The 25,721-nt window shown below is 39.9% G+C and overlaps 1 protein-coding gene across 4 annotated transcripts in view; it reads left to right on the top strand.

Moving 5' to 3' along the window:
* The window catches only part of ATP8B1 (ATPase phospholipid transporting 8B1), a 109,071-nt gene that overhangs the window by 72,156 nt on the left and 11,194 nt on the right, over nucleotides 1-25,721 (top strand). For all 4 annotated transcript variants that reach the window (XM_036419461.2, XM_036419463.2, XM_036419462.2 and 1 more), the window contains 11 exons: nucleotides 495-685; nucleotides 3,560-3,768; nucleotides 5,133-5,176; nucleotides 5,794-5,950; nucleotides 12,780-12,968; nucleotides 15,089-15,201; nucleotides 17,165-17,329; nucleotides 18,462-18,573; nucleotides 19,586-19,661; nucleotides 22,750-22,882; nucleotides 23,500-23,788. In XM_036419461.2, the coding sequence (XP_036275354.1) occupies nucleotides 495-685; nucleotides 3,560-3,768; nucleotides 5,133-5,176; nucleotides 5,794-5,950; nucleotides 12,780-12,968; nucleotides 15,089-15,201; nucleotides 17,165-17,329; nucleotides 18,462-18,573; nucleotides 19,586-19,661; nucleotides 22,750-22,882; nucleotides 23,500-23,788 (1,678 nt within the window). The remainder of the gene's footprint in view (nucleotides 1-494; nucleotides 686-3,559; nucleotides 3,769-5,132; nucleotides 5,177-5,793; nucleotides 5,951-12,779; nucleotides 12,969-15,088; nucleotides 15,202-17,164; nucleotides 17,330-18,461; nucleotides 18,574-19,585; nucleotides 19,662-22,749; nucleotides 22,883-23,499; nucleotides 23,789-25,721) is intronic.

Genomic DNA, 25,721 nt, shown 5'->3' on the forward strand with positions numbered 1-25,721 from the left:
TCTTAAATGATATTAAACATGAAATGATCATTAAACTTTTAAGAATAATTACCCAAATCTGGGTGAAATTTGCTTGCCTTTAAAAAAAAGTAATTTCCATTAAATATTATCTATAAGCATCCCATTAAACATTTGAAATACCTTCATACTAAGGTAAGGTATCTTTCCCAAACAGTGTGTTATTGTTTAAAATAAAAGTAACTGAGAGAATGTGGTACAAAATGAGAGTGTTTAAAGATTTGAATGTAAGACACTATCTTCAGAAATATAATTTTGGAATAAAACCTCACTTCATAATGGAATGTAGGATAAATCAATCATCATAGAAATCAAATAGACTTTCAAAGCATTCTTATGGCACTGTTTCTACTTTAATTTTGTTGTTTTTATAGGCTACTAAATTATCATAAATGTGTAAAGTAGTTAGTATCTATGAAATTCACCGAGTGGGAAATCCTGCAGAATGCTACACTTTAATTTTGTATTTCTTCTAGATCTTTGTTCTTCTAAGCCTGATTTCTGCTGGTCTTGCCATTGGCCATGCTTACTGGGAAGCTCAAGTTGGCAATTTTTCTTGGTACCTTTATGATGGAGAAGACTCTAGCCCCTCGTATCGTGGGTTCCTCAATTTCTGGGGATACATCATTGTTCTGAACACCATGGTGCCCATCTCTCTCTATGTCAGGTAAGGCTGTCTACACTTGGACCTTTGCTTTAAAGCACATGTGTCAAACACAAGGCCCTCGGGCCAAATCCATTCCGCCAGGCCTTGCAATGTGGCCCGCACCGCGCTGTCATCACTGCACTCCGCTGCGTTTCCATCACAATGACAGTTTATGACTGTTCAGTAAACCATTCGGCCCGCAATTTAGGCTGGATTTTAGATTTTGGCCCCTTCTCTAATTGAGTTCGACACCCCTACAAGGAACACGTTTTTACAGCTTGATGCCTTTCTTTCTAGCAATAATTGTTTCAAAGGTCATAACTAACAAGTAAGAAAATAACTTTCATTTCAGAATTGGGGGAATGCAGGGAAAGGAAGTGAACAATTGCTTGTCTGCTCTGTGCCAGGCTCAGCTCGTATCTCAGCCTGTTGACTGATAAGACTACTATTGGAGGTCAGAGATCGAACCCTCCTCCTGTAATCACTCGCTTAGTAAGATCCCTTCTCTGTGGCTCCAAAACCCAAGCTTCAGAAAGAGACTGAGAGAAAGGATGTCATAGGAAAATTTAATCGCTTCCTTTTTAGGAGCCTTTCTAAATTCTTATCTGTCTCTTCCTTATTACCCTTCCCTCCCCCATTGCAGCTGCTACTTTCGTTCCTTGTAAAACACATTGGACTTCCTGGCCACGAACTTCCCATGGGAATGCCACTCTCCCTGTCCCCCTTAAGCCTCTCAAAATGTTTTGTTCTTAATCTCAACCATAACACAATAAAGGGCAGTCTCGAGCCTCTGACAAATGGTAACCTCCTGGTTTTGTGCTATTTCTTACTTTTTTACTTTTTCTTTCTTTCTTTTGTTTGTTAATTCTCAACTGAGGATATTTTTCCCATTGTCATTTTAGAGAGAGTGGAAGGGAGGGAGGGACTGGGATGTGGGGAGAGCAAGAGGAGAGAGAGAGAGAGAGAGAGAGAGAGAGAGAGAGAGAGAGAGAGAGAGAGAGAGAAAGAGAGAGAGAGAAACATCGATTTGAGGATTTGAGAGAAACACATGGAGTGGTTGCCTCCTCCACATGTCCTGAATGGGGTCGGGGGTCAAACCTGCAGTCCAGGTATGTGCCCTTGACCAGGAATAGAACCAGCAATTCTTTGGTGTGTGAGCTGGTGCTCTGACCACTGAGCAATTCTATTGAGGGCTACTTTTTTCCTTCTTTAATATCCAAGTTTATTGTCCCTGGTCAGTTGGGTTTTAGACCTTGGGGAGAGGGATTATGTCTTGAAATGTGCTCAGCAGCCAGAGTCTGTTTTTAGTTCCAGTAGATAATAACCCAGAGGCACACAGGGTCAGATACACACCTGTAATTAGAAGCATTTATTTTATTTTAATTTTATTACATGTGCATTCATGTGTTCCTTAATTTTATTACACGTAGTTATTGTTGTTCTTTTAACATGAGGTAAAGCCCAGGGGAGCTATCTGTTTGCAGATGGCTGTAAGAAACTCTGAGATGAGTTTTACCTTTGTCAAGGATTATTTTGCCTAAAACTATAAATGTAATTTATAAAATAAGCTGTATGTGTAGTTATTGTTTAAAAAAAGCCATGTCATGTGACTACTGGGATTTCTTTATTTCTCTTGGAAATAAAGGCCCTTTTAAGGCAAGAGTCAGATCAGGTCATTCCAGATAGTATCTCTGCTTTGTGTTCAACCTGCAGTAGCTCTGTTTCCTTCAGAACAAACTCAGTGAGGCACACCATAACCCACAGGCCCAGCTGCTCTGAGGCTCTGCCCTCCTCCACCTCCAATCGAAACCTCCTGGGCTCCCACCATTTTCACCTCTTTGATATGCTCTGGGGTGCCAGCACCTTCATGCCTGCTCTTATGGAACATCCTTCACCCTATATCTACATAATTGCTTTTTCATTTCCCTCAGCTCTCTGTTCATCTTATCACCACCTGATCACTTGGCCTTTCTACCCACTCTATCTTAAATGTCACTTCTGTTTCCTGCCGGTCTCCATCTCTCCTTACCCTGCTTTGATTTTTCTCCAGAGAAATTTCACCACCTGATATCTGTTTACTTGTCTTTTTATTTGTCTGATTCCATTAGAAGGTAACCTCCTTGAGAGTGGGGAGTTTGTCTGCTTTATTTACGAATGTGTCCCCTCCCCTGTACCTAGAATGGTGTCTGGTTAGAGCAGGCACTCAGGAAGCATTTATGGAAGGAGGAAGGGAGTGATCCTTCCGTCTGTGAACTTGTTATAAGGCATCTTTGCCCACTTAACATTAGCTGGATATGTAAACAGTTTCCTTATAACGGGATATATGTAATCATTTAGGGTTTTAGAATTGAGATGATCCTCTTAGAATATCTTATTTTGGACATTCAATAGCCCCTAAGAACTTAGGGGGAAACTATGCTTGCTTTTTCAGAGGGTGGAATCACAGTCTAGGAGTTATTTGCCAAGAGCCCTTTTCCCTTCTGGAGAGAGTGCAGGGTCTGTAACCTTGGTGAACTTGCCCTAGAATTGGGGTGATGGTGACCATGGCCATTCCAGTTGTGCCCAAGTTCAGTGGAGAATGAGAGAAAAGCGAGTGAGAATAGCCACATGGTGCCCTCCGCATGCCACCAGATCACTTGTCCCACTGGGCTGTGTTGGAACGTGAGGCACTGTGGCCATGGCTGGGTGTGCTCAGGAGTGAGTGGGAATGAGAAGGGCACTTTGGCCCTAAACCTAGAGAAAGGTAAGTTTGGTCAGGAGAACCCAGAAGCTGGGCACCTGGGCTACCGCCTGGCTTGTGTCTTTGTAGGTAAGCAGCTCACCTGTAGGATAAAACCCACCATCTGCCAACTCATGTCTGAGAATTCTGTTGAAAATAATCTTCTGTCTTCCTAGTGTGGAAGTGATCCGTCTTGGACAGAGCTACTTCATCAACTGGGACCTGCAGATGTACTACTTTGAGAAGGACACGCCTGCAAAGGCAAGAACCACGACGCTGAATGAGCAGCTTGGGCAGATCCATTACATTTTCTCTGATAAAACAGGGACTCTCACACAAAATATCATGACCTTTAAAAAGTGCTGCATCAATGGGCAAATATATGGTGAGTGGAAGCCGTTCCTCAGCCCCTGGGCCTGTGTGACCAGAGCCTGCCTTCCCAGCATTGCTAGTACCCTCCCAGTGCAGAGCCCGATGCTCATCCTGGGCTGAATCCTGAAGCCAGAGCACTGGTGGCATCAGGAACACATGGTGGGAGGGGTCAGCCATCAGAAATAGGCACACATCCCTCAAAAAATTAAACTCAAAATTGCTATGTGATCCAACAATCCCACTTCTGGATATACACCCAAAAGAATCGAAAGCAGGAATTGATGCAGAGATATTTGCACACCGATGTTTATGGGAGCATTATTCGCAGTACTTAAAGCGTGGAAGAAACCCAAGTGTCAGTTGATGGATGAAACGATAGAGAGTGCTATATATACACAATGGAATATTTAGTTTTAAAAAGGAATAAATTCTGACACATGCTTCAATATGGATGAACCTTGAGGACATTATACTCAGTGAAAGGAGCCAGTCACCAAAGAACAAATACTGTACAGTTTCACTCATATGTGGTATCTTATCTAGAAACAAAAAGTTGAATGGTGGTTTCTGGGGAGAGGGAGCTATTATTCAGGGAGAACTGATTTTAAGTTTTATCAGATGAAAAGTTATGTAGATGGATGGTGGTGATGGTAGCACAAAAGTGAGTTTACCACTTAACCAAGCGGTACGCTTCACAATGGTTAAAATGGTAAGTTTTATGTTAATGTGTATTTCACCACAATTATTTCTAAGTGGATTTCCATTTTAATATTTTGAAATGTGCTGTATACTTATAAAAATATTAAGGCTAATACTATATTCAATTAGAGTGTTCTTTTATTTAATACAATTAAAAAAAAAAAGGCTTTAAGAACACTGTATGCTTTCTACTTGTAGCAGACTTTATACTGGGAGTGTGTTTTTACTAACAAATATCCATGAGAGAGGTGGGACACTGATGCGGGGTCGGGGTGGGGCCTAAGGAAGTGATTCTCATGTGCCCACTGACAGTGCCTTCTGAGCTGTGGGAGGTAAAGAGCTTCGAAGGATATGGTCTGGACCCAGAGGACATTGCAGCGTAGAGGACACAGGCACCCTGTTTGAACCTCCAGGAGTCATCAAGCTTTTTCTACAAAGAGCCAAATAGGAGATATCTTAGCCTTTGCAGGCCATATGCAGACTATAACAAATATTTTTCTTTGTGTATTTTTATAATTCTTGAAAAATGTAAATAACAACCATTTTTGACCCAAGGGTTGTCCAGAAACAGGCTATGAGACCCATAGAACCACCTCCAACATAGACCCAAAGCAGGGTGAGGAGGGAACTCTGGACACGGGCGGAGACTCAGCTGGTTTTGTCCTGTTTGCTTTCCAGGAGACCATCGGGATGCTTCTCAACACAGTCATAGCAAAATAGAGGTGAGTCCTTTAGCTTAAGGAATCATGGTGGTGTGAATCATTTCCTGGAGCTGCTCTAACAAATTACCACAAAATGGATAGCTTACAACAACAGAAGTGTCTTCTCTCACAGCTCTGGAGGCCAGAAATCTGAAAGCAAGGTGTCCGCAGGGCCACACTCCCTCAGAAGGCTCTAGGGAAGAACACTTCCTTGCCCCTTCCACCTTCTGATGGTTGCCTACAATCTCTGGTCTTCCTTGGGTTACAGATATCTGTCTCTGTCATCACACGGTGTTCTCCCTTTATGTGTCCCAATGTCCCTCCTTTGGATTGGGCCTACCATAACTCAGTATAACCTCATTTTAACTGGATCTTCTTTCCAAATATGGTCATTCCCAGGTAGCAGGGGCTATGTCATCAACATAGCTTTTGGGAGCCATAGTTCCAACCCACAAGGTATCTTTTAGCTTTAAGACAAGGTGTGAACCTTTTGACAGTTAAGAATATGTTGAAATCCTAGAGTGATTTTTTCATAAAGACTTAACTTCAAATAAAAGTTCATATCATTTGTTAAGCCCAAATTGTGTGTGTGTTTTTTTAATTACATTTTCTTTTCCTTTTCCACTTCTTTCTTTCAGCAAGTTGATTTTAGCTGGAACACATATGCAGATGGGAAGCTCGCCTTTTATGACCATTATCTCATCGAGCAAATCCAGTCAGGGAAGGAGCCTGAAGTGCGACAGTTCTTCTTCCTGCTTGCAATCTGCCACACCGTCATGGTGGATAGAATTGATGGTGGGTGTTTTCTTTGCACCTCAGATATTAAAGACCAGTTTTTTAGTTTACAGATAACTTTTGCTTTGGGACTCAAATGTCTATGAAGCAGTTTGAGAAGTTTGTCTCACACTCGAGCAGTGAGCACTCAGGGGCACCTCCACTAATGGTAGATTGGGTAGCAAAGCATGCAACAAGGTCGTGGCCTCTGAGAACTGGTATCTTCTCCACAGCTGTAGCTCAAGATGCCTTTATCACTTTGTAAATGAGATCTTATCACTGGAAGAAATGGTTGACTCTTGAATTATAATAGGAGAATCAAAATCCTTCCAGCTGCATTATTACTTACATGGTTTATTGAGAACGAAGAGTCAAACCTTATCTGGATCATAAGTGGACTTTAAACAGGGACGATCTCTTCTATAAGATAATTTCAAAGACAGACTTTTCTAGATTCAGGTATGTTTAGGATTTGAAACATAATACCAGTCAAAGCCCTTCTCTAAGGTGTCTGTTTCTCATTTGAAAGAGCGTAATGAATCTGCATTTGTCCGGGAAAAGCAAAGCTGACTTATAGGCTCCTTTACAGAATTATTATTATTATTATTATTATTATTATTATTTTATTTTTATTTTCTGTAGTCTTTTATTTTTCTATGATAATTATGTTACTATTGTATAGTAACAAAAGAAAAAAGGTATCCTGTGCTCTCCCAAAATATTTAATTTAACCTAATGTCAATTTTTGTTTTTATGCACTAAATTGAAGAAGCAACAGGTTTTTTGTCTACAATAAGAATCCAAACATATACTTAAAGATATTTACCTACAAAATTGTTGCAAATATAGTTAGAAAAACAATTAAATAGTGTCTAAGAGTCTAAACACAATTTCTTAACACTGCTTGTATTTACATTTTTTTAATTAAAAGGCCTGTTTCTATTTCATATTGGTAAGATCCATACAGAGGAAAAAAGTATTCCAAGTGAATGTTGACTATAATATTCCATCTGTACATTCTTAATGGAATCTATTCTAAGAACAAAAATTACTGCAAGGAAATCTTAAAACTTGACTAGTTAATTTTATTGCTGATAGTAATGCTGGTATTAGAATTAATCAGGATCCAAGATTTTCACTTCCAGTAAAAAAAGTTCAGAAATATCTGTCATATTAAACATAAATTATAAAACCTTTGAAGAATTATCAAATGCAGCTTGTGCCAGCTTTGTCTCAGCAAGTTCGTCCAGAGTCTAAGAAAACTAGTCGTTCTCTCAGATGTGAACGTATGACAAATATCTGGAGAGACATGCACATTATAATTATAGAAAGAGCAAAAGGAACCCTTTGGCCTGTCTGCCTGTCAACTCTCCACTTTTTATCAGCGCAGCATAGGATGGTCCCTTCCTGCTTTCTGGCCCTGGGGTTTCGGATGTGGCAGGTATTAAAACTCCAGAGAAGGAATATGCACTAAAGACTAAATGTCTAGAAGCCATTTGTAATATCTTTCAGTAAGTTTCAAAGGAACCCATTCTCCAAGGATGAATCTAATAGGGCAATAAAGAGAGATGACAATAGAATTCAAATTGGAGTAGATTCATGGAAGGGGCTATTAGCAGGGTAAGTGGGATAGATAAAGAGGGATGGCATCCAGTGACCAAAGCACAGGTCAAAGTCTGTTTGACTAGCCGAGCACATTTCACTCCTATAACGGGGATCAAGTATGATATTGTTAAGCAGCTTGGTTTTTTTGTTTGTTTGTTTGTTTGTTTTTGAGTGTGTGATGGTGTCATTTTCAGCGCTAACTCAAGCAACCAGCCAACTTAGGCAACTGTGCATTAATTTTTTCTTCTCCTTTTTTCTTCTCCTCTCCTCCTTCCCCTCCCCCTGGGATATAATGAGAAGAGATGCGCCTTCCCAGTTTGGGTTCCTGTCATCACACTTAGTACAGACGGTGTCTCTGTCTGAGCACCAGCTTCCTCTGTGTTGCAGGAAGAAGGCAGGAGTTCAAAGTTTCTTCCCACCTAACACTGTGCAGCTCTTTGTCCCACTTTCCGCTAAGGCAAAGTGTTTTACATCCTGAGGAATCCTTCCTCACACAGTAGATGATAGGCAGATGCTCTAGCCACTGGGAATGGAGACAAGTTGGATTTCCAGAAGGTTAAAAGAATAATTCGTTTGGCATTGATACTTTGAAAGGTTCCCTTGGAAGGGATCTTGGGGGCACTCCTCCAAATTTTATAGGGAAGGAAATTCAGACCCAGAAAGTATAAGGATCTGCCTGAACATCTACCCATTATTCTAGTTGAGTCCTCTTTGAATTTTACTATGCTGTTGTGTCTGTGGTCTTTTGCTGCTGTTTTCTCTCTTTTATAAGAATAATAGAGATTGGTTAGCCTTTATTATACATAACGTCAGTAAGAGGAAGGAGGAAACCCATATATATATATATATATATATATATATATATATATATATATATATATATGTATATGTATATGTATATGTATATATGTTACCACGATATCTGACTAGTTCAGAAGAGTTTGTGTGGCCCTGGTGTGGAACACGTGTGGGGTCCAATGGAAGTGAGGTGTGGAGAGGCTGCATTGGTTTTTTATTGCTCTGTAACGAATTGGCATAACTCACCTCATTAGCTCACAGTTCTTTAGGTTAGAAATCTGGGCATGGCAGAACTGGGTTTTCTGCTCAGGATCTCATTAAAATCAAGGTCAGGCCATGTTCTCATCTGGAGCTCAATGTCTTCTTCCAAGCTATATGTAACAGGCATTTGCTCTAGTTACTGAGAATGGAGACAAGTTGGATTTCAAAGTGTAGGCGGTTAAAAGAGGAGAGCTTGTGGCATAATTCCGTTCCTGTGGTTGTAGGACTGAGGTTTCCATCTCCTTGCTGGCTTCCAGGGCTGCTCTCTGCTCCTAGTGGTCTCCTTCCCCCATCTTCAAAGCTAGCAGTGAAGTGTCTCCCTTCCATCAAAACCCTTTTTGCTTTGAATCTCTCTCAGGAGGAAGAGTTCTAGTTTATTTTTTAATGATGAGACAGAGAGAGAGAGAGAGAGAGAGAGAGAGAGAGAGAGAGACATCTATCAGTTGCCTTCTGCTCGTGCCCCAGCCAGGGATAGAACCCACAACCTGGGTATGTACCCTGACCAAGAATCAAACCCAAAACCCTTTGGTATACGGGACAACACTCCAACCAACTGAGCCACAATGGCGGGGAGCCCTGTCACTTTTAATGATTAATTTCATTGGCTTGGGAATTCCCAGATAATTTTCCTGTCTTAAGGTCAACAGATCTTATCTTAATTATACCTGCAAAACCCCTTCCCGGCAGTACCTGCATTAGTTTCGCTTGAATAATTGTAAGAAGATGTGTGGAACCTTGGGGCTATCTTAGACTCCTACCTCCCTCAGAGGCCACATGAGAGCAGCGAGTGAAAGAACTGGAGGCCTCTCCTTACCGAAAGTTTTTAAGTTGGGGTGCACCAGGATTAGACAGCTGTGTGTTAGGAGGTTGGATGGGGAGACGTGGGAAGTTGATGCACAAATTGAGGGTCTGGATTAGTGAGGGGCTTTGAGAAAGATAAGAAAGCCATGACAGTGGGGGATACTCGACAAGTGATTTGAAGAGAGGCGTATGATTGAGGGCAAAGAGTCATCTGAAAGGTGATTGTTTTCAAGGCTGGTGATCAGAAGACTGGGAGTGCTGTTACTAACCAGAGGAAGCTATGAAATCAGTGTCATGAGAAATGGGATTTGTGTAATGTGAACATTTGTTTTCCCCCATCAGTTTCATTTTAAAAGAAAAGTTCTTATGATCTTGGTCGGGGCACATGCCCAGGTTGCCTGCTCAATCCTGAATGGGGGGCTTGCAGGAGGCAGCCAATCAATAATTCTCTCCTGATTGATGTTTCTAACTCTCTCTCTCTACCTTCCTCTCTGAAATCAATAAAAACATTTTTTTAAAAAGAAAGATTCTTGCCGAAACCGGTTTGGCTCAATGGATAGAGCGTCGGCTTGGGGACTGAAAGGTCCTGGGTTCGATTCCGGTCAAGGGCATGTACCTTGGTTGCAGGCATATCCCCAGTAGGGGGTGTGCAAGAGGCAGCTGATCGAAGACTCTCTTATCGATGTTTCTAACTCTCTATCTCTCTCCTTTCCTCTCTGTACAAAATCAATAAAATATATTATTTAAAAAAAAGATTCTTTCTAGTTGACTGAGTGTCTAGTAAATAGTTCTCAGAGGATCATTTTTTTCAGTCCTCCAAACATAAAATTGGAATTTGGACCAGGTCTCTGAAGTTCCTCCCATCTTAGTCTGTAAGTCTGTGATTCCATTGCTAGAACAAAATGGAAGGGTTTTCTTTGATTTAAAAATATCAGTGTTTGCTCCAGATATGATTCTTACCCTTGGGAACTTGACCACCTTTTATCATTGTGTTTCTTTCCTCTGTTGGAAATAAGTTTGCCATCTGTATGATGCAATATTCATATCTCGTTCCTGCTACTCCTGGTGAGGGAGATGGGCGGTGCTGCTTGTTCTCACCGCTGCTTGTTTAGCTCTGGTTAAATATTTTGCCCTCTGGTGTGTGTGTGTGTGTGTGTGTGTGTGTGTGTGTGTGTGTGTGTGTGTGTGTTTAGAATGACTGGGTTTAGTAAGTGGCATTCGTCACTCCTGCTGTATACCGTAACTTTCTCGGTGAACAAATAGAGAGGAAGAGAACCTAAAGTATCATTTATTAATTACTAATTGGGAGTGATTAACACTGACTTAATTAGAGGAACCATCTGTGCAGCATTGCGAAGGAAGGAGGGAGGGAAGAGGTGTTCAGCTCTTCCTCCAGTTCTTTATGCCCCAGCCTCCTCCCCTTCCATGTGGTGGGGAACGCTGCCCATCCACCATGGCTTGCATCCTGGACAAACCTTGGTGGAATGCCTTTTTCTGTAAAATTCATCTGACCACAGAAATACTTTTTTCCTGCTTTGAGCAGAAGAATTCGAGTAGAAAACTAGGGGGTAGAGGTAAGTGAAGAGGGTATTGAGGGTGAGAAATGGTGATGGAAGGAGGCTTGACTCTGGTGGTGAACACCCAATATAATATACAGATGATGTGTTATAGAATTGTACACCTGAAACCTGTGTAATTTTGTTACCCAATGTCACCCCAATAAATTCAATGAAGAAAAAAAAGGCAAAAAGAAAGAAAAAAAAAAGAGTAGAAAAATAGAAAATCTTGGGTAGGCAGAGTGTTGTTGTTTTGTTTTTAGCTTTTTACTTAAGTGCAACATGTATACAGAGACAAGCATGTATGACTCAATGAAATTTCACAAACTGAATACTTTTTTGTCACAAATACTTAAGATTTCTAAAAACAGAACATTATCACTCCCCTAGAAGTTCCATTTGAGTTCCCTTCCAGTTATTGCCCCTCTAAGGGTAATTACTGTCCTCACTTTGAATAGCACAGGTTAGCCTGGTCAGTTTTGTGGTCTGTGTACATGGGACCAGATAGGACATACTTGCACTCCACATGGGGAGACTGACTTCTATTATTGAAATGTGTTGTGTCTATAGGCGGTTTTCCATTATGTAACTTTTAAAAAAATCCTCACCCAAAAATTTGGGTGAGGGAAAGGGAAAGAAACATCAATGTGAGAGAGAACATAGATTGGCTGCCTTCCATACGTACCTTGACTGGGGCTGGAGCCCACAACTTTTCAATGTCCTGGACGATGCTTCAGCCAACTGAGCCACAGTGGCCGGAGCTCCATTATGTAACTTTTAAAACATAAAGATACTCTATCCCTCTCCCTTCCTCTCTGTAAAAAATTAATTAAATATATTTTTAAAAAATAAAACATAAAGATACTAAAAATATTGGTGAATTATGAGGTGGTTTTTTTTTTTTTTAATATGAGAGTATAGCTAAAGTGAAATAAATACACTCTTCTAGAGGGGAAGATCAATGTGAACAACACTTTTGGAAAACAAATGAGTCATATATACTAATAGGCTTAGAAATTATCAAGATTCTCTAGCTTAGTATTTTGCTAAGAAATACTAAGTGTGGCTCAGTTAGAATATAAAACCCGAGAAGATATAGAAGGTTATTACAGTGTTATTTTTTAGAAGAAAAAATTTTGAAAGTAAACTAGGACCTGAAATAAGAATATGGTGACATGTTAACTTTCACTAAAATAATGTTTAGAACAAATGCTTAAAGCTATGGTAACATACTCGAATATAATGTTAAAATATTCAGGATATAAGTGTATATTCAGAATGATAGAAGCTGTTACAGAAATAGGCTTTTTCACCTTGTATGCATATATGCATAACCCATGGACTCAGACAGTGATATGGTGAGGGCCTGGGGTCATAGTGGGGGGGCGGGGTGAGGGGGGATTAGAGGGGGTCGATGGGAGAAAAAGGGGGACATATGTAATACTTTCAACAATAAAGATTTAAAAAATACAATAATAGTAATAATAAAACAAACAAACAAAAAAAGAAAGAAATAGGGTTTTTCAAAAGGACTGGAAGGAATTGTAACAAAATGTCAGTGTTGTTATTTCTCTAATTTAAGTGTGATGATGGGAATATTTTTCCTATTCTTAGCCAATTTTTTAAAACTTCTAGTTTATGTTACTGTTTATAGTTAGAAATAAACCATGAAAGTTTGACAAGTGTTAATATTGGCACACGCCTTTCTTGGGGAATGTTGGGCTCTGAGCTTGTCCTTACCCCCACAGGCACCTCAGGGCGAACTGTTGGCAGTAAACTCTGCGTTGGGTCTGACAGCTTGTCTGGTTTTCTTCCTGCTCCTCTGTTAGGTCAGCTCAACTACCAAGCAGCCTCTCCTGATGAGGGTGCTCTGGTAAGCGCCGCCAGAGACTTCGGCTTTGCCTTCCTTGCCCGGACCCAGAACACCATCACCATCAGTGAGATGGGCACCGAGAGGACCTACTCGGTTCTTGCCATTTTAGACTTCAACAGTGACCGGAAGCGGATGTCTATTATTGGTAGGTCTCTCTCAAGGGTATGTCTGTGAGTCTCTCATTTAGATGCTGCCTGTCACACATTTGCTTTAGGACATCAGGAGAAAGCAGCGAATGAAGGAACCAGTAGGCTCCTGGAAGATTTCCATAGACATAGTGAAGCCGGTGTTTTTTCTTCATTCTGCTGATGTCCATTGCCCAAGAGACAATTGCAGTAGATCTGATTCTTGCAAGTGTTGACTGACACTCTTCGATGATGCAGGCTGGCAGGTGCAGCATGCTCAGAGTGGCAGCTGCAAAGCTGGCAGCATGACTCACATGTGCTTTTACCATGTGAGCCACTCCAAACCCCTCTGGTCTACACTTGATGTCAGAGGAGGAAGAACTCAGCAGGAGAGGAGTTCTGAGTACAGAGAGGATGTGCTTAGGGATAAAAAAAAAAACAAAAAAAAACACAATCATACCTCCAGCCCAGGCACATTACAATAGGCTGTCAAATGGAGATGAAACTTGCTTTCTAAGAGTAACATATTTTTTAAGTCCATGATTCGAAATAATTTCAAACTTAAAGGAAAATTAGAAGAATGGTGAAAGAACTCCTTTAACCTCTTCCATATTCACCAACTGCTAGCATTGGCCACAGTTTCTGTCATTTTCATTTTACAGAGGTTCTTGTTTTCTGAACCATTTGAGAGCAAATTTCTGCTCTAATGCCTTTTCCCCTAATACTTATGTAGGTGTCTCCTTAGGACAAGAACAGCCACTCATATATCCAGCAGTGATCAGAATCAGAAAATTTCATGTAATACCATATTATTATCTAATCTATGGAATGTTTTCAAATTTTACCAGAAATGTTCCTCATTCCATCACCCTTATCCTCCCCCCCCCCTTTTTTTTTTCCTCTCTCCCTTTTTTCCTTCCTTCCTTTTGTCTTTTTGTCTTTTGTACTCAGGATCCAACCCAAGGCCAAAGGTTACATTAGGTGGTTGTGACTCTGGTTTCCTTTCACCTAGAACAGTTGCTCAGCCTTTTTTGATCTTTCATACATTGACAGTTTTGAAAAGTACAGGCTCATTATTTGTAGAAAGCCCCTCCATTTGGGTTTGTCCGATATTCCCCCGTGATCGGATTCAGCTTACACAATTGTTGGCAGGATCAATATATAGATGATGCTGTGTCCTTCCCAGCACATCATATCAGAAGGCACATAATTATTGGTGATGTTAGCTTTTGATCATGAGATTTCTCTATTATGAGACTGAATTTTGCAACCAAGATAAAATACAGAACTGCCCACTGAATGCTGACTCGGCATATGTTGCTGAGTACTTTCTGTGTGCCTGGCACTGATGTGGGCTGATGAACATGCCTGGCATTTACCTTGGAGAACTTAAAATCTAGTTAACTCTGAGGCACGTGCTATAGTTAAAAATTTTTTTTTTTAAAATATGCAGTAATTTAGCTGGTGTGCTAAGTAGTTAGAGCATTGGCCCACACACTGAAGGGTCCCGGGTTCGATTCCCAGTCAAGAGCATGTAATTGAGTTACAGGTTTGATCCCCACTCTGTTTGGGGTATATGCAGGAAACAACCAATCAATGTTTCTTTCTCTCTCTCTCTCTCTCTCTCTCTCTCTCTCTCTCTCTCTCTCTCTCTCTCTCTCCCTTCCTTTTCTCTTTTCCACTCTAAAAATCAATGGAAAAAAAATATCCTTGGGTGAGGATTAACAACAAAAAAAGGTCATGAGGAATTATATCATGATCTGAGTATCAAAGGCAGTAAGAATTTACAGGCAAGAAAGAGCCCTATTGGTTAGCATGGAGAAAGAAGTTTCTATGGAAGAAACTAGCACAGGGCATGGACTCAATAAGTATTTGCTGAAAGAATAAGTAAGGATTTGAAAAGCTAAGTGACCAAAGGAATCTTTTCATATTTACTTTGTTAGTACATTCTATGTAGGTAGTGGCTTACCCACTTTTGTTGAGAGCAACATTTTTCCAGGTGAGTTTAATAATACACTATGAGTTTAAACTAATAGTGCATTATTAGCACAGTGATAGTCAAAGTAACATTATCAATGTAGTTTTCTATTAAGAAATCAAACCTAACACTATTCTTTGCTTTCCCTTTCCTTGCTGCTAGTAAGGACCCCTGAAGGCAATATCAGGCTTTACTGTAAAGGTGCTGACACTGTGATTTACGAGCGGCTACATCCGATGAATCCTACCAAACAAGAGACACAGGACGCCCTTGATGTAAGTCTCACCTTCACTCTTTATGCCACAGGTTCCAACTCACTCTCTGCTACTGTTTCTTAAGCCCGAGGGAGAGCTGTATGTTAACTGTTGATCCTTCTTAGTCTTGGTGGGGTTGAGTGGAAAGAACACCAAAGGAGGAACATTTGGTAGCTCCTGCACTGCCCCTGCTGCTGACTTCCTAGGAAATGACCATGGACCATGCCCTTTTCCAACATCCAGGTCAGCAGGAACGGCAGGATTGGCCCACAGTAATGACTGGTCTCTCTTTCGGTGGCCTTGAACAAGCTACACAACCACACTGAGCTAGAGTCTTAATATCCATGTGGATCCTAAGAACTCCACTAGCCTCCTAGTACAGTGGTCAGCAAACTGCGGCTCACGAGCCACGGTTTGCCACTCTGTTGACTAATGAGTTTGCCAACCACTGTCCTAGTATATACCGAAGGAAAGAAAGCATTCATGTATGACAAGGCATGACAAAGCCATGTGTTGGATAACTGAGTTCTGATACCTTGGTTAGGAAATTGGTTTGGTTCTCATTCCTTCAAACTTGTTATCTAAGAGGACTACGTACTTAGTCCAGTGACAATGCTATCGTTCAGAATGCTTCTGGAAATTTCTCTTGTGGAATTGCCTACCAATCCTCATGTTGTTTTGATTCTATAGAAGGATGGCAATGAAGTGTGGAGGATTTCTGTCAGACCTGGTGTGTCAGTTCTTTCTCTTGTTTTGTGTCCTTGGGGAAAGAAGGAGGTTGATGTCTCAGATGAATCATTCATTGTCGAGTGAAAGAGGCAGAGGATAATTTCTACTACCATGGAGGGTTGTTGCAAGGAAAAGTATCTTACACAGTTCCCAGCACTTAGTAAGTGCTTAATAAAGGGTAGTTTCTTCCCGTTAAGGGTCTGGTCTAGTTTGAAAGCTACCCAGAGGTCCTTCAGAGAGAAGCCTGATGAATATGTTGTTTACTAATTGGAGTCATATTTTAAGATTAGATATGCTGCTGCTTGGCTGGTGTGGCTCAGTGGTTAAGTGTTGATCTATGAACCAGGAGGTCATGGTTCAATTCCTGGTCAGGACACATGCCTGGGTTGTGGGCTCCGTTCCCAATGGGGAGCATGAAGGAGGCAACCAGTCAATGATTCTCTCTCATCATTGATGTTTCTATCTCTCTCTTCATCTCCCTTCCTCTCTGAAATCAATAAAAATAAGGAAAAAAAGATTAGCTATGTTGTTAAAGCAGTTACAGTGGGTAATTATTTCTCATGAGGATATAAATTTGACCAAACAAATGCAGAACCTTCCAGAGAACCTTAGAAAGCAAATACTTAGTTGGTTGAACCAGCTCTGTCATCTTGGCTAGACCCATGTTAGTGTGAAATAAACATTTTTACTGGCTCATATACTGTATGAACCATTTAAAATAGCTTAAATCTGTTCTCTATGGTTACATTTTCAGACACTCTTTTTCATTAAAATGTTTCATGACAGCTTTAACAGTGGCTCACGTATTTCATAATTGGTTTGAGGGAATAACACTTGAAAGCTCATAGTTCATTGGGCCTGTAACACAGTTTGTGGAAACAGATTATAAAGTTGTCAGTTCTGTGTTTACAACATCATTAACACCCACAAAGCATCTTTCTTTGGCTGTTATTTTCTTAGTCATGAAGAGAAAAGGTGTTTTTTTTAACTCTAGTGACTTGATTTAGAAGAAAGGTTTACATTTCCCTTTAATTTGGGAACTAGAAATAAATAACTAATTTAAGGTCTTAAAGATACTTGGAAAAACAAAGTGTTTAATCTCCTCTATAAAGTGTATTTGTCCGAATCCATCTTTTTTTTTTTTTTTTCCCATGGTCTCTTTTTAAACTCTCTTATTGTAAGATTTCAAACTTGATCTTGAATTACACAAAGTTAACTAGTCTTTGCATGGATGGTTGTCTTCTAAATAAAACAGGTGTTTGCAAATGAGACTCTTAGAACCCTGTGCCTTTGCTACAAAGAAATTGAAGAAAAGGATTATGAAGAATGGAATAAAAAGTTTATGGCTGCTAGTGTGGCCTCAACCAACCGGGATGAAGCTCTGGATAAAGTGTATGAGGAGATTGAAAAAGACTTAATTGTGAGTTTTAACCTTAAAAAATTTTCCCCTGTGATATTCTAAACAAAATTGGAAATTTTAATCAAGTTTTGATCTCATTCTTGAAAGATAATTCTAACTTCAGCATTTGAGGTTTTTTTGTTGTTGTTGTTGTTGTTGTTTGGGGGTTTTTTTTGTGTTTTTTTTTACTCAGCAACCAAAATACAAGTTGCCATTATGAGAAACAGAAAACATTAAAAGCAGTTTCTATTCTGATTATTATATCACTTATTAAAATTACGGTTTTTACACAGTAACAAGCCAGACTATACTTAGTACATAGTGAGAATTACTGAAATTATTTCCATTTTGCAAACTCTTGAAACAAGAAAAAAAAAACATTTGTAAATTAAATTTTCAGAGTTAAACATTGCCTGTACAGCTGAAACCGGTTTGGCTCAGTGGTAGAGCGTCGGTCTGTGGACTGAAAGGTCCCAGGTTCGATTCTGGTCAGGGGCATGTACGTTGGTTGCAGGCACATCCCCGATGTGGGGTGTGTAGGAGGCAGCTGGTCGATGTTTCTCCCTCATCAATGTTTCTAGCTCTCTATCTCTCTCCCTTCCTCTCTGTGGAAAATCAATAAAATATATTTTAAAAAATTGCCTGTACAGTTTAGATTAATGGAAAATGTTCAGCAAACAGTAATGACCTTTAGCAAGAATTGGCTTATGTCTGTTGCAGGCGTCTTCAAACTACGGCCCGCGGGCCACATGCGGCCCGCAGAGGAGCCTGATCCGGCCCGCCAGGTTTTTTGGGCAGTGAGCACAGCCGAGGTGTTACAGTAGGAATTAGTAGTTCATATAGTCCGGCCCTCCAGCTCTCTGAGGGACTGTGATCTGGCCCCCACTTTAAAAAGTTTGAGGACCCAAGTAACATATACATAATGAAAGTGTATTTTGTTCTTGCATTTTTTACTTGGTCAATTACTTTAGGAAAAACTATTTTGGTTATTTTGGTCTACCCTCCCTGCTAATGCCAGCCATTCACCCCAGTAGAGAACCAACTGGGGTACATAATTAGCCCTTCTTCTCTAAGTAGGTTGGCAAATTGTTATTGCAGAACATATTGCTTATTGCTAATCCATTGTTGTTGTTGTTTTTAATATTTATTACAGTTATTGGGAGCTACAGCTATTGAAGACAAGCTTCAGGATGGAGTCCCAGAAACCATTTCAAAACTTGCAAAAGCGGATATTAAGATCTGGGTGCTTACTGGAGACAAAAAGGGTAACTCATTGTGTAGGGAAGCATGTCTGTTAACTCACAGATAGTCAGATTTCCTGTTTCCATGCCCAGGATGACCTTCTCAGACTTTCCATCCTGTACAGACACTGGCCTGTCTTTGGGACATCGATGCTTTCCTTAAGAAACCTTTCTCTGTTATTCCAGCCCACCCTGTGTCCTTCCCCATGCTCCCTCGTTTATTCCTTGTACTTGAGCCCTGGTTGAGTCTTGCTGGTTGTGGTCAGTCTTACTCTCGCTAGCCAGACATGGCTTGCTCTCCTGAGGAGCTGTCCTTCGTGTCCCTTCTGTCCGTCCCAGCACTGCCATTTGTTGGCATGGGTTAGAACAACAAACAGTGAACAACTATTATTTTCTTGCCTGTTTTATTGCTTGAAAATAAGTTATAATTAACATTTTATACACAAGGGAAGATTTTAATTTTTAAATTTAGAAGTGAACAGAGTTGGTTGGGACTGATACTTTAATCCACAGCATTCCATGAGAAACCAGCTAATTTCTCTTGCTTTGATTTACATCAGCAGTGGGTCCCACATGCTACTAGGCTCAGGGAAGCACAGTCCCAACCTTAAAAAAAAATACCAATGGATGGTAATGCAAAAGGGGGAAAAGGTCTTCAATAGGAGCCTCGTGTGAATGAAGGTTGATGGAACTGGTTATCTCCTCACCCCCCATAACAGAATGATTAAACCACATGAACTGAATGTGTTTAGGATTGCAGTGAACACTGATTTATGAAATAATCAGTTAATGTATTTAATGCTATAGCACATTTTATTATTGAAAAAGTTTCAAACCAGACTTTGAGTTATACTTACTGTATTACAGAAAGAGAGATTTTTTAAAAATGTGATTTCTATACATTGTTATGAAAAAGCAGCATAGTTGATTGAATCTGCCTATTTTATTAAATGAAAAATATCATTATTCCTAGGTAAGGTTGATTATTAAGTTCATCAGTAGGAATGACATCTGACTTCATTTTTTTCTGCTGTAGAGACTGCTGAAAATATAGGATTTGCCTGTGAACTTCTTACTGAAGAAACTACTATCTGCTATGGGGAAGATATAAAGTAAGTATAAAGCCTTCAGATATAAAGCCTTCAGAATGAGAATAATGCCTCGTTTTTTTATTAACACAAGACTAGGTGTAGGAGACACAGATATGGAGAGCTGAGAGCTAGACTGTCCCTTCGGACAGTTTCCTCTGTTTACACGAAGCAAGAGAACAACAGGCAGCGCTGAGTTCCCATGGTTGTACCATAGGCCTTATGTTGTAGGGAAACTTGGGGCCATCGGTCCCCTTTCCTTAGAAGTTCTTGGGACTTGTCTGCTGATACACATTAATGTGAATTACATTCATGTACTGTCTTTTCTAGGAATTTTACTTTTTCAAGGGAAAAAGTATTCCTGCCTGAAGGGATATGTTGGGGTTGGTTACATCTGTAGTCTTGTCTAGTTGGGCAGGCCTGATAGTTCAAAGGTGAAATACCTCATTGGCCCTAAAGAGTGCACGGACCTGGAAATGTATAAGGACAAAGCCCTGACTTGTTATGAAGCTACACGTGCTGTACATAGTTACCAGGATGTGTTTGCCGCTGGCTTGAGAGTTAGTTCCTTTTATTTCTCAAGACTTTTCCTTACGATGCCTCAAGGCCAATTAACTGAGCTGTTAACATATAACCTAGTCTATTAATATAATGAGGAAGTTGATGGTTGTTATTAGTCTTCCTTTTAATGATGATGGTAGACTTTCTGAGTTCTTTCAGTGTATTAGGCACAGTGCTAAATTAGACAAGCAAAACCAGTAGCTTTATAATCTAAGTAGACCAATTCTGTTTGAATAAAGGTATATAAATCATGCCTCTTTGTGCTTTTAGGATTTGAAAAATAGCAATGGACAAGTAAATACTAATATGTTGACTTAAATAGTTTCTTGATTTCAAGTAATCTGACTAATTACCATATGGTTTTATTTATTTCTTGTAGAGAGGAGACTTAATATATTTCTGTTCTCTTTCTTGAAAGTGTTGAAAGTTGGGCTCTGAGCTAAATGAGAAGAAAAAGTGAATGCAAGTAGCAGATTTTATGATCATGTTTTTGGCTCAGTTTACCTTTAAGAAATGAATCATCTTTCTAGATGGGCCATCCTATAGAATAGTTTGAATGAGTAACTTCATATTTTTCTCTTCTAGCCTTTTAGGGATCACTCCTTATTTCAACTTGAAAATAAAAATTAAATTAATGTGGAAAATGGATATATAACCAATCCTTTAGAGCAGTGATTCTCATGGGGAGACAAGTTTGCCTTCCATGGAACATCTGGCAATGTCTGGAGTCAGGTTGTCACAAAGGGGTGCTCGAAACATCATATAATTCAATGGATAGCCACATTCAACAAAGAATGATCTGGCCTGAGACTGCAATCGTGTCAAGGTTGAAAAAGCTGTTCTTAAAGGTGTAGAATAATGGCTCAGTGTGTGTAATGAGGAAAGCCTTGGGCTGAGAGTTAGGGGACCTGAGTCTTCATTCCAGTTTTCCCATTTGCTCCAGGCAAATTATATCATCTCTGACATGAAGAGACTGGATAAGATAATTACAGTCTCTTCCACTCCAAAGCTTGTGCTCATTTTGTTATCACATGAATGTGTTAATGTGGTCTTCTAAATAATGTGTTGATTGAAAGCACTGAGCATTTCTCTAAACCAGACTTTATGTGGAAATAAGTTTCTTTCTGCCAAACAGTCCCCATTTATAATACAGTAGGGTTCACCCCGGTATTATAGTTCAGATTAAGATTGCCTTCCTTCTGTTTTGTTTTGTTGTGTGTGTGTGTAAGGGGGGGGGGGGTTGGTGGTTTTTTTGTTTTGGGGGTTTTTTGTTTGTTTGTTTGTTTGTTTGTTTTGTGTGTGTGTGTGTGTGTGTGTGTGTGTGTGTGTGTGTGTGAATATATTTTCAATTCTATCTTGTGCTGTTTTTGGCAAATGATGAAGTCCCAAGAACATGGTGCCTCCATAGTGGAAGAATTAAGACTTGGTTAAGTTATATATCACTCATTTAAAAATGGACAAAGGGCCGAAACCAGTTTGGCTCAGTGGATAGAGCGTCGGCCTGCGGACTGAAAGGTCCTGGGTTCGATTCCGGTCAAGGGCATGTACTGTGGTTGCGGGCACATCCCCGGAGGGGGTGTGCAGGAGACAGCTTATCGATGTTTCTAACTGTCTATCCCTCTCTCTTCCTCTCTGCAAAAAATCGATAAAATATATGATATATTTTTTTTTAAATGGGCAAAGGACTTGAATCAACATTTCTCCAAAGAGGACATAAAAATGTACAACAAGTATATAGAATGATGATCAATATCACTAATTATGAGGGAAATAAAAATTAAAAGTACAATAAGATATTACTTCACACCATTAGGATAACTATTATATATATTGAATGTGGGCAAGGAGATGGAGCAATTGGGACTCTTTGTTCACTGCTGATAGGAATGTAAAATGGTGCAGTCACTATGAAATGTAGAGTGGTTCCTCGAAAAAATTAAAAATGAAGTTACCATATGATCCAGCAATCCCACCTCTGGGTATTATCCCAAAGAACTAAAAGCAGGGACTCAAAGAGAATATTTGCACACCCATGTTTATAGCAGCACTATTTACAATTGCCAAGAGTAGAAGCAAGCCAAATGTCCATCGATGTATGAATGGATACACAAAATGTTGTTCACCCTTAAAAAAGAAAGGAAATCCTGACAAATGCTACAACATAGATGAACCTTGAGGACATTATGCTAGGTAAAATAAGCCAGTCACAAAAAGAGAAATACTGTATGATTTCATTTATATGAGTTATCTAGAGTGGTCAAATTTATAGAAACTGAAAGTAGAGTGATGAGAAGCCAGGGTTTAGGGGAAGAAGGATTGGGGAGTTATTTAATAGAGTTTCAGTTTTGAGAGATGAAAAAGTTCTGGATATGGGTTATACAACAATGTGAATATACTTAACACTATTGAACTGTATCCTTAGAAATAGTTAATGATTAATTTTATGTTACTTTTTACCAAAATGTTATAAAAAGATTATACTAGTATAACAAAATTATCTCACAGTCAATTATAACCTTGTTCTTTAAACACTTCAAATTCTTTTCCCCAGTGCTCTTCTTAACACAAGAATAGAAAACCAGAGGAATAAAGGTGGAGTGTATGCAAAATTTGTACCCCAGGTGCAGGAACCTTTTTTTCCACCGGGCGGGAACCGTGCCTTAATAATCACTGGCTCTTGGTTGGTACGTATATCATTAGGGTGTCTGTGCCTTTGGCTCAAACTAAAGCAGTTCGTTATGGACCAATTTTAGATGGTTTGCCATATTAACTACCAACCCAAAAATCTTTTAGCCAATAAATGAAAATGTAATTTCCCAAGTTTGAAACTTAATGTTCTATGGTACATGAAAGGAATTACACCAAACTGGTAATAGTGGTTATACCTGATTTATCAATTAATGGTTTGGTTATTTTAAATTTTCTTCTTTGTACATTTTTCTATTTCCTAATTTTTAAGTAAATTTTATGTAAGTAGAACAATGTAATCAATGCTGTAATCCAAAAATTATCCTTTCCCATCATCAAAATCTTGGAAAACGGGACTTTTTTTTATATATAAGAATAGTTTATTGAGTTTTAGAGAGAGTGAGAGAGAGAACCTCAATTGGCTACTTCCTATACACCCCTTCGCAGGAATCAAGCCTGCAACCCAGGCCTGTACCCTGACCGGAATCAAACCGGCAACCTTTTGATGCATGGGATAATGCCAAATAACTGAGCTACCTGGCCAGGGCAGGAAATGGGACTCTTGCTATAAAAACTAAAATGGTAGTAATTCTTTCCCTCTGTGATGTCACAGAATGAAATTCTTCTAGAGAAAAAGACCAAGACAAGTAAGATTCTGAAGCTGAAGTTCCCACGGACAGAAGAAGAAAGACGAATGCGGACGCAAAGCAAACGGAGGCTGGAAGCCAAAAAGGAGCAGCGGCAGAAGAACTTTGTTGACCTGGCCTGCGAGTGCAGTGCGGTCATCTGCTGCCGGGTCACCCCCAAGCAGAAGGCCATGGTGGTGGACCTGGTGAAGAGGTACAAGAAAGCCATCACGCTGGCGATTGGAGACGGAGCCAATGATGTAAACATGATCAAAAGTGAGTCTTACACACACAGCCAATGCAACCCGAATTACTACATTGATGGCAGGAACAGTTTTGAGGGTAGTTTTTTTTTGTTTTGTTTTGTTTTTCCAATCTTATTACCTGGGCTTTCCTAAATCAGATATTTAATAAAGGTACCCTACTGGGATGGCTACACCTGTGGCCCTGTCCTCGGGTAGTTTTCAGCCCATCCACAGCCCATCCGGTAGGAGAGAGCAGGCATGACAGTGCTCCCCACAGAATGCCAAGTAGAAGACGAGTTCCATATGGTTGAATTTATCCTTGTTTCTTTCTTTTATGTGTTTGGATTTTTTTTTTTCCCCTCTCCTTCGGCTTCTCCCATGTTTCTTTGGGGCTTATTAAAAGTCCTGCTAAGTAATCCGTTTTGTTAAGCTTGGTATAATTGTTGAACTCTTTCTGGTATTTGTTTTGAGGTTATTCTCCCTCCCCTAAGCATCATTTTCTGGAGCTTTTTTCTTGTCTTTGACAAATCTGTTAGAACTTCACCCATTGGGAGACCTGCAGTGAGCTCAGAGTAGTACATTTGGCATTGAAGCAAAGCTCGGAAATAGTCTCACCTATTTCTTAACCTCCCTGAAAGGCTGCTGAGGGTCCTTCATACAGAGAAACACAGTTGTGTGGGTATTAAAAGATGTGGGACCAAACCTCAGCAACATGTCTGAATCCTGGTTTTTCCCCTCCCTATATTACTTAAGGGTGATCTTGTAATGAAAATATCCAAAGTAGGGAGACTTGAATACGTCTCATCCTACTGCCAACATGCTCATCTGAAAACAAGAAAATTATCTCCGATGTCACTTCCAGCTTTGTGATGTTATTAGGATGAAAGATTATATGACTACATGTGTATATGCACATCCTATTGTGCTGGGTATCTTTTTAAAAATATATATTTTATTGATTTTATTACAGAGAGGGAGAGAGATAGAGAGTTAGAAACATCGATAAGAGAGAAATATCTATCAGCTGCCTCCTGCACACCCCTCACTGGGATAGAGAGTTAGAAACATTAATGAGAGAAATATCGAACAGCTGCCTCCTGCACACTCCCTACTGGGGATGTGCTCACAACCAAGGTACATGCCCTTGACCGAAATCAAACCTGGGACCCTTTAGTCCCCAAGCTGACGCTCTATCCACTGAGCCAAACCGGTTTTGGCTGTGCTGGGTATCTTAATGCATTATGTATAACTAGATTTTATAATCAGCCTATGTTGTGACTCATGCATCTGTCTTTCTTTTCTTAGAGTCTCTTCTCCTTGACATATACTAAGAGTATTCCAACTTTATCTTCTTCAACAGGAGTCAGCTGTATGATGTACGTCTTCTTGCTTTTTTATTATGTGTATCTGTCGCCACTACAGTTTAATTCCTCTGTACTGTGTTTTGCATGTGCTTGTGCTACCATGCAAATGGCATTTCTTGCTCTGAATTATATCTATTTCCTCTGTAGCTAGCTTTTTCTCTCCCATCATATATCATTAACTCAACTAGCTGTGCCAAAAGGAGCAAGGAACTCAAACACGACCTGTATTCGGTTATACTGCAGACTCCTAGGTGTTTGGGGGAGGAAGGGAGGGTTGCCTTGCAGATTTACCCTCTGGTTTAAGATTTAGACTTGAAAATGTTTTTTTCCTCTGAGTTCACCAACTGAGAGCAAAAGGATCACAGAAGTCAACATAGATCTTAGAGACTTGTTTTTCTTAAATTGTCTTAACAATTTTATTAAGTTATTATGGCAGGTGCTTTTATATATAACCCATGGAGCATCCATTTGTGACAGAAATCAAGGAAACTCTGAGGTCTCCTTGGAAATCAGTAGCTTTAGTGTATTTTCAGTGCCTTTTTGTACTTTGCAACAACAAAAAACACTAATTTCTTTTAGCTGCTTCGAGAACACTGTACA

This window comes from Pipistrellus kuhlii, unplaced genomic scaffold (genome assembly GCF_014108245.1).
Source record: "Pipistrellus kuhlii isolate mPipKuh1 unplaced genomic scaffold, mPipKuh1.p scaffold_m20_p_6, whole genome shotgun sequence".
NCBI classification, from domain to species: domain Eukaryota; kingdom Metazoa; phylum Chordata; class Mammalia; order Chiroptera; family Vespertilionidae; genus Pipistrellus; species Pipistrellus kuhlii.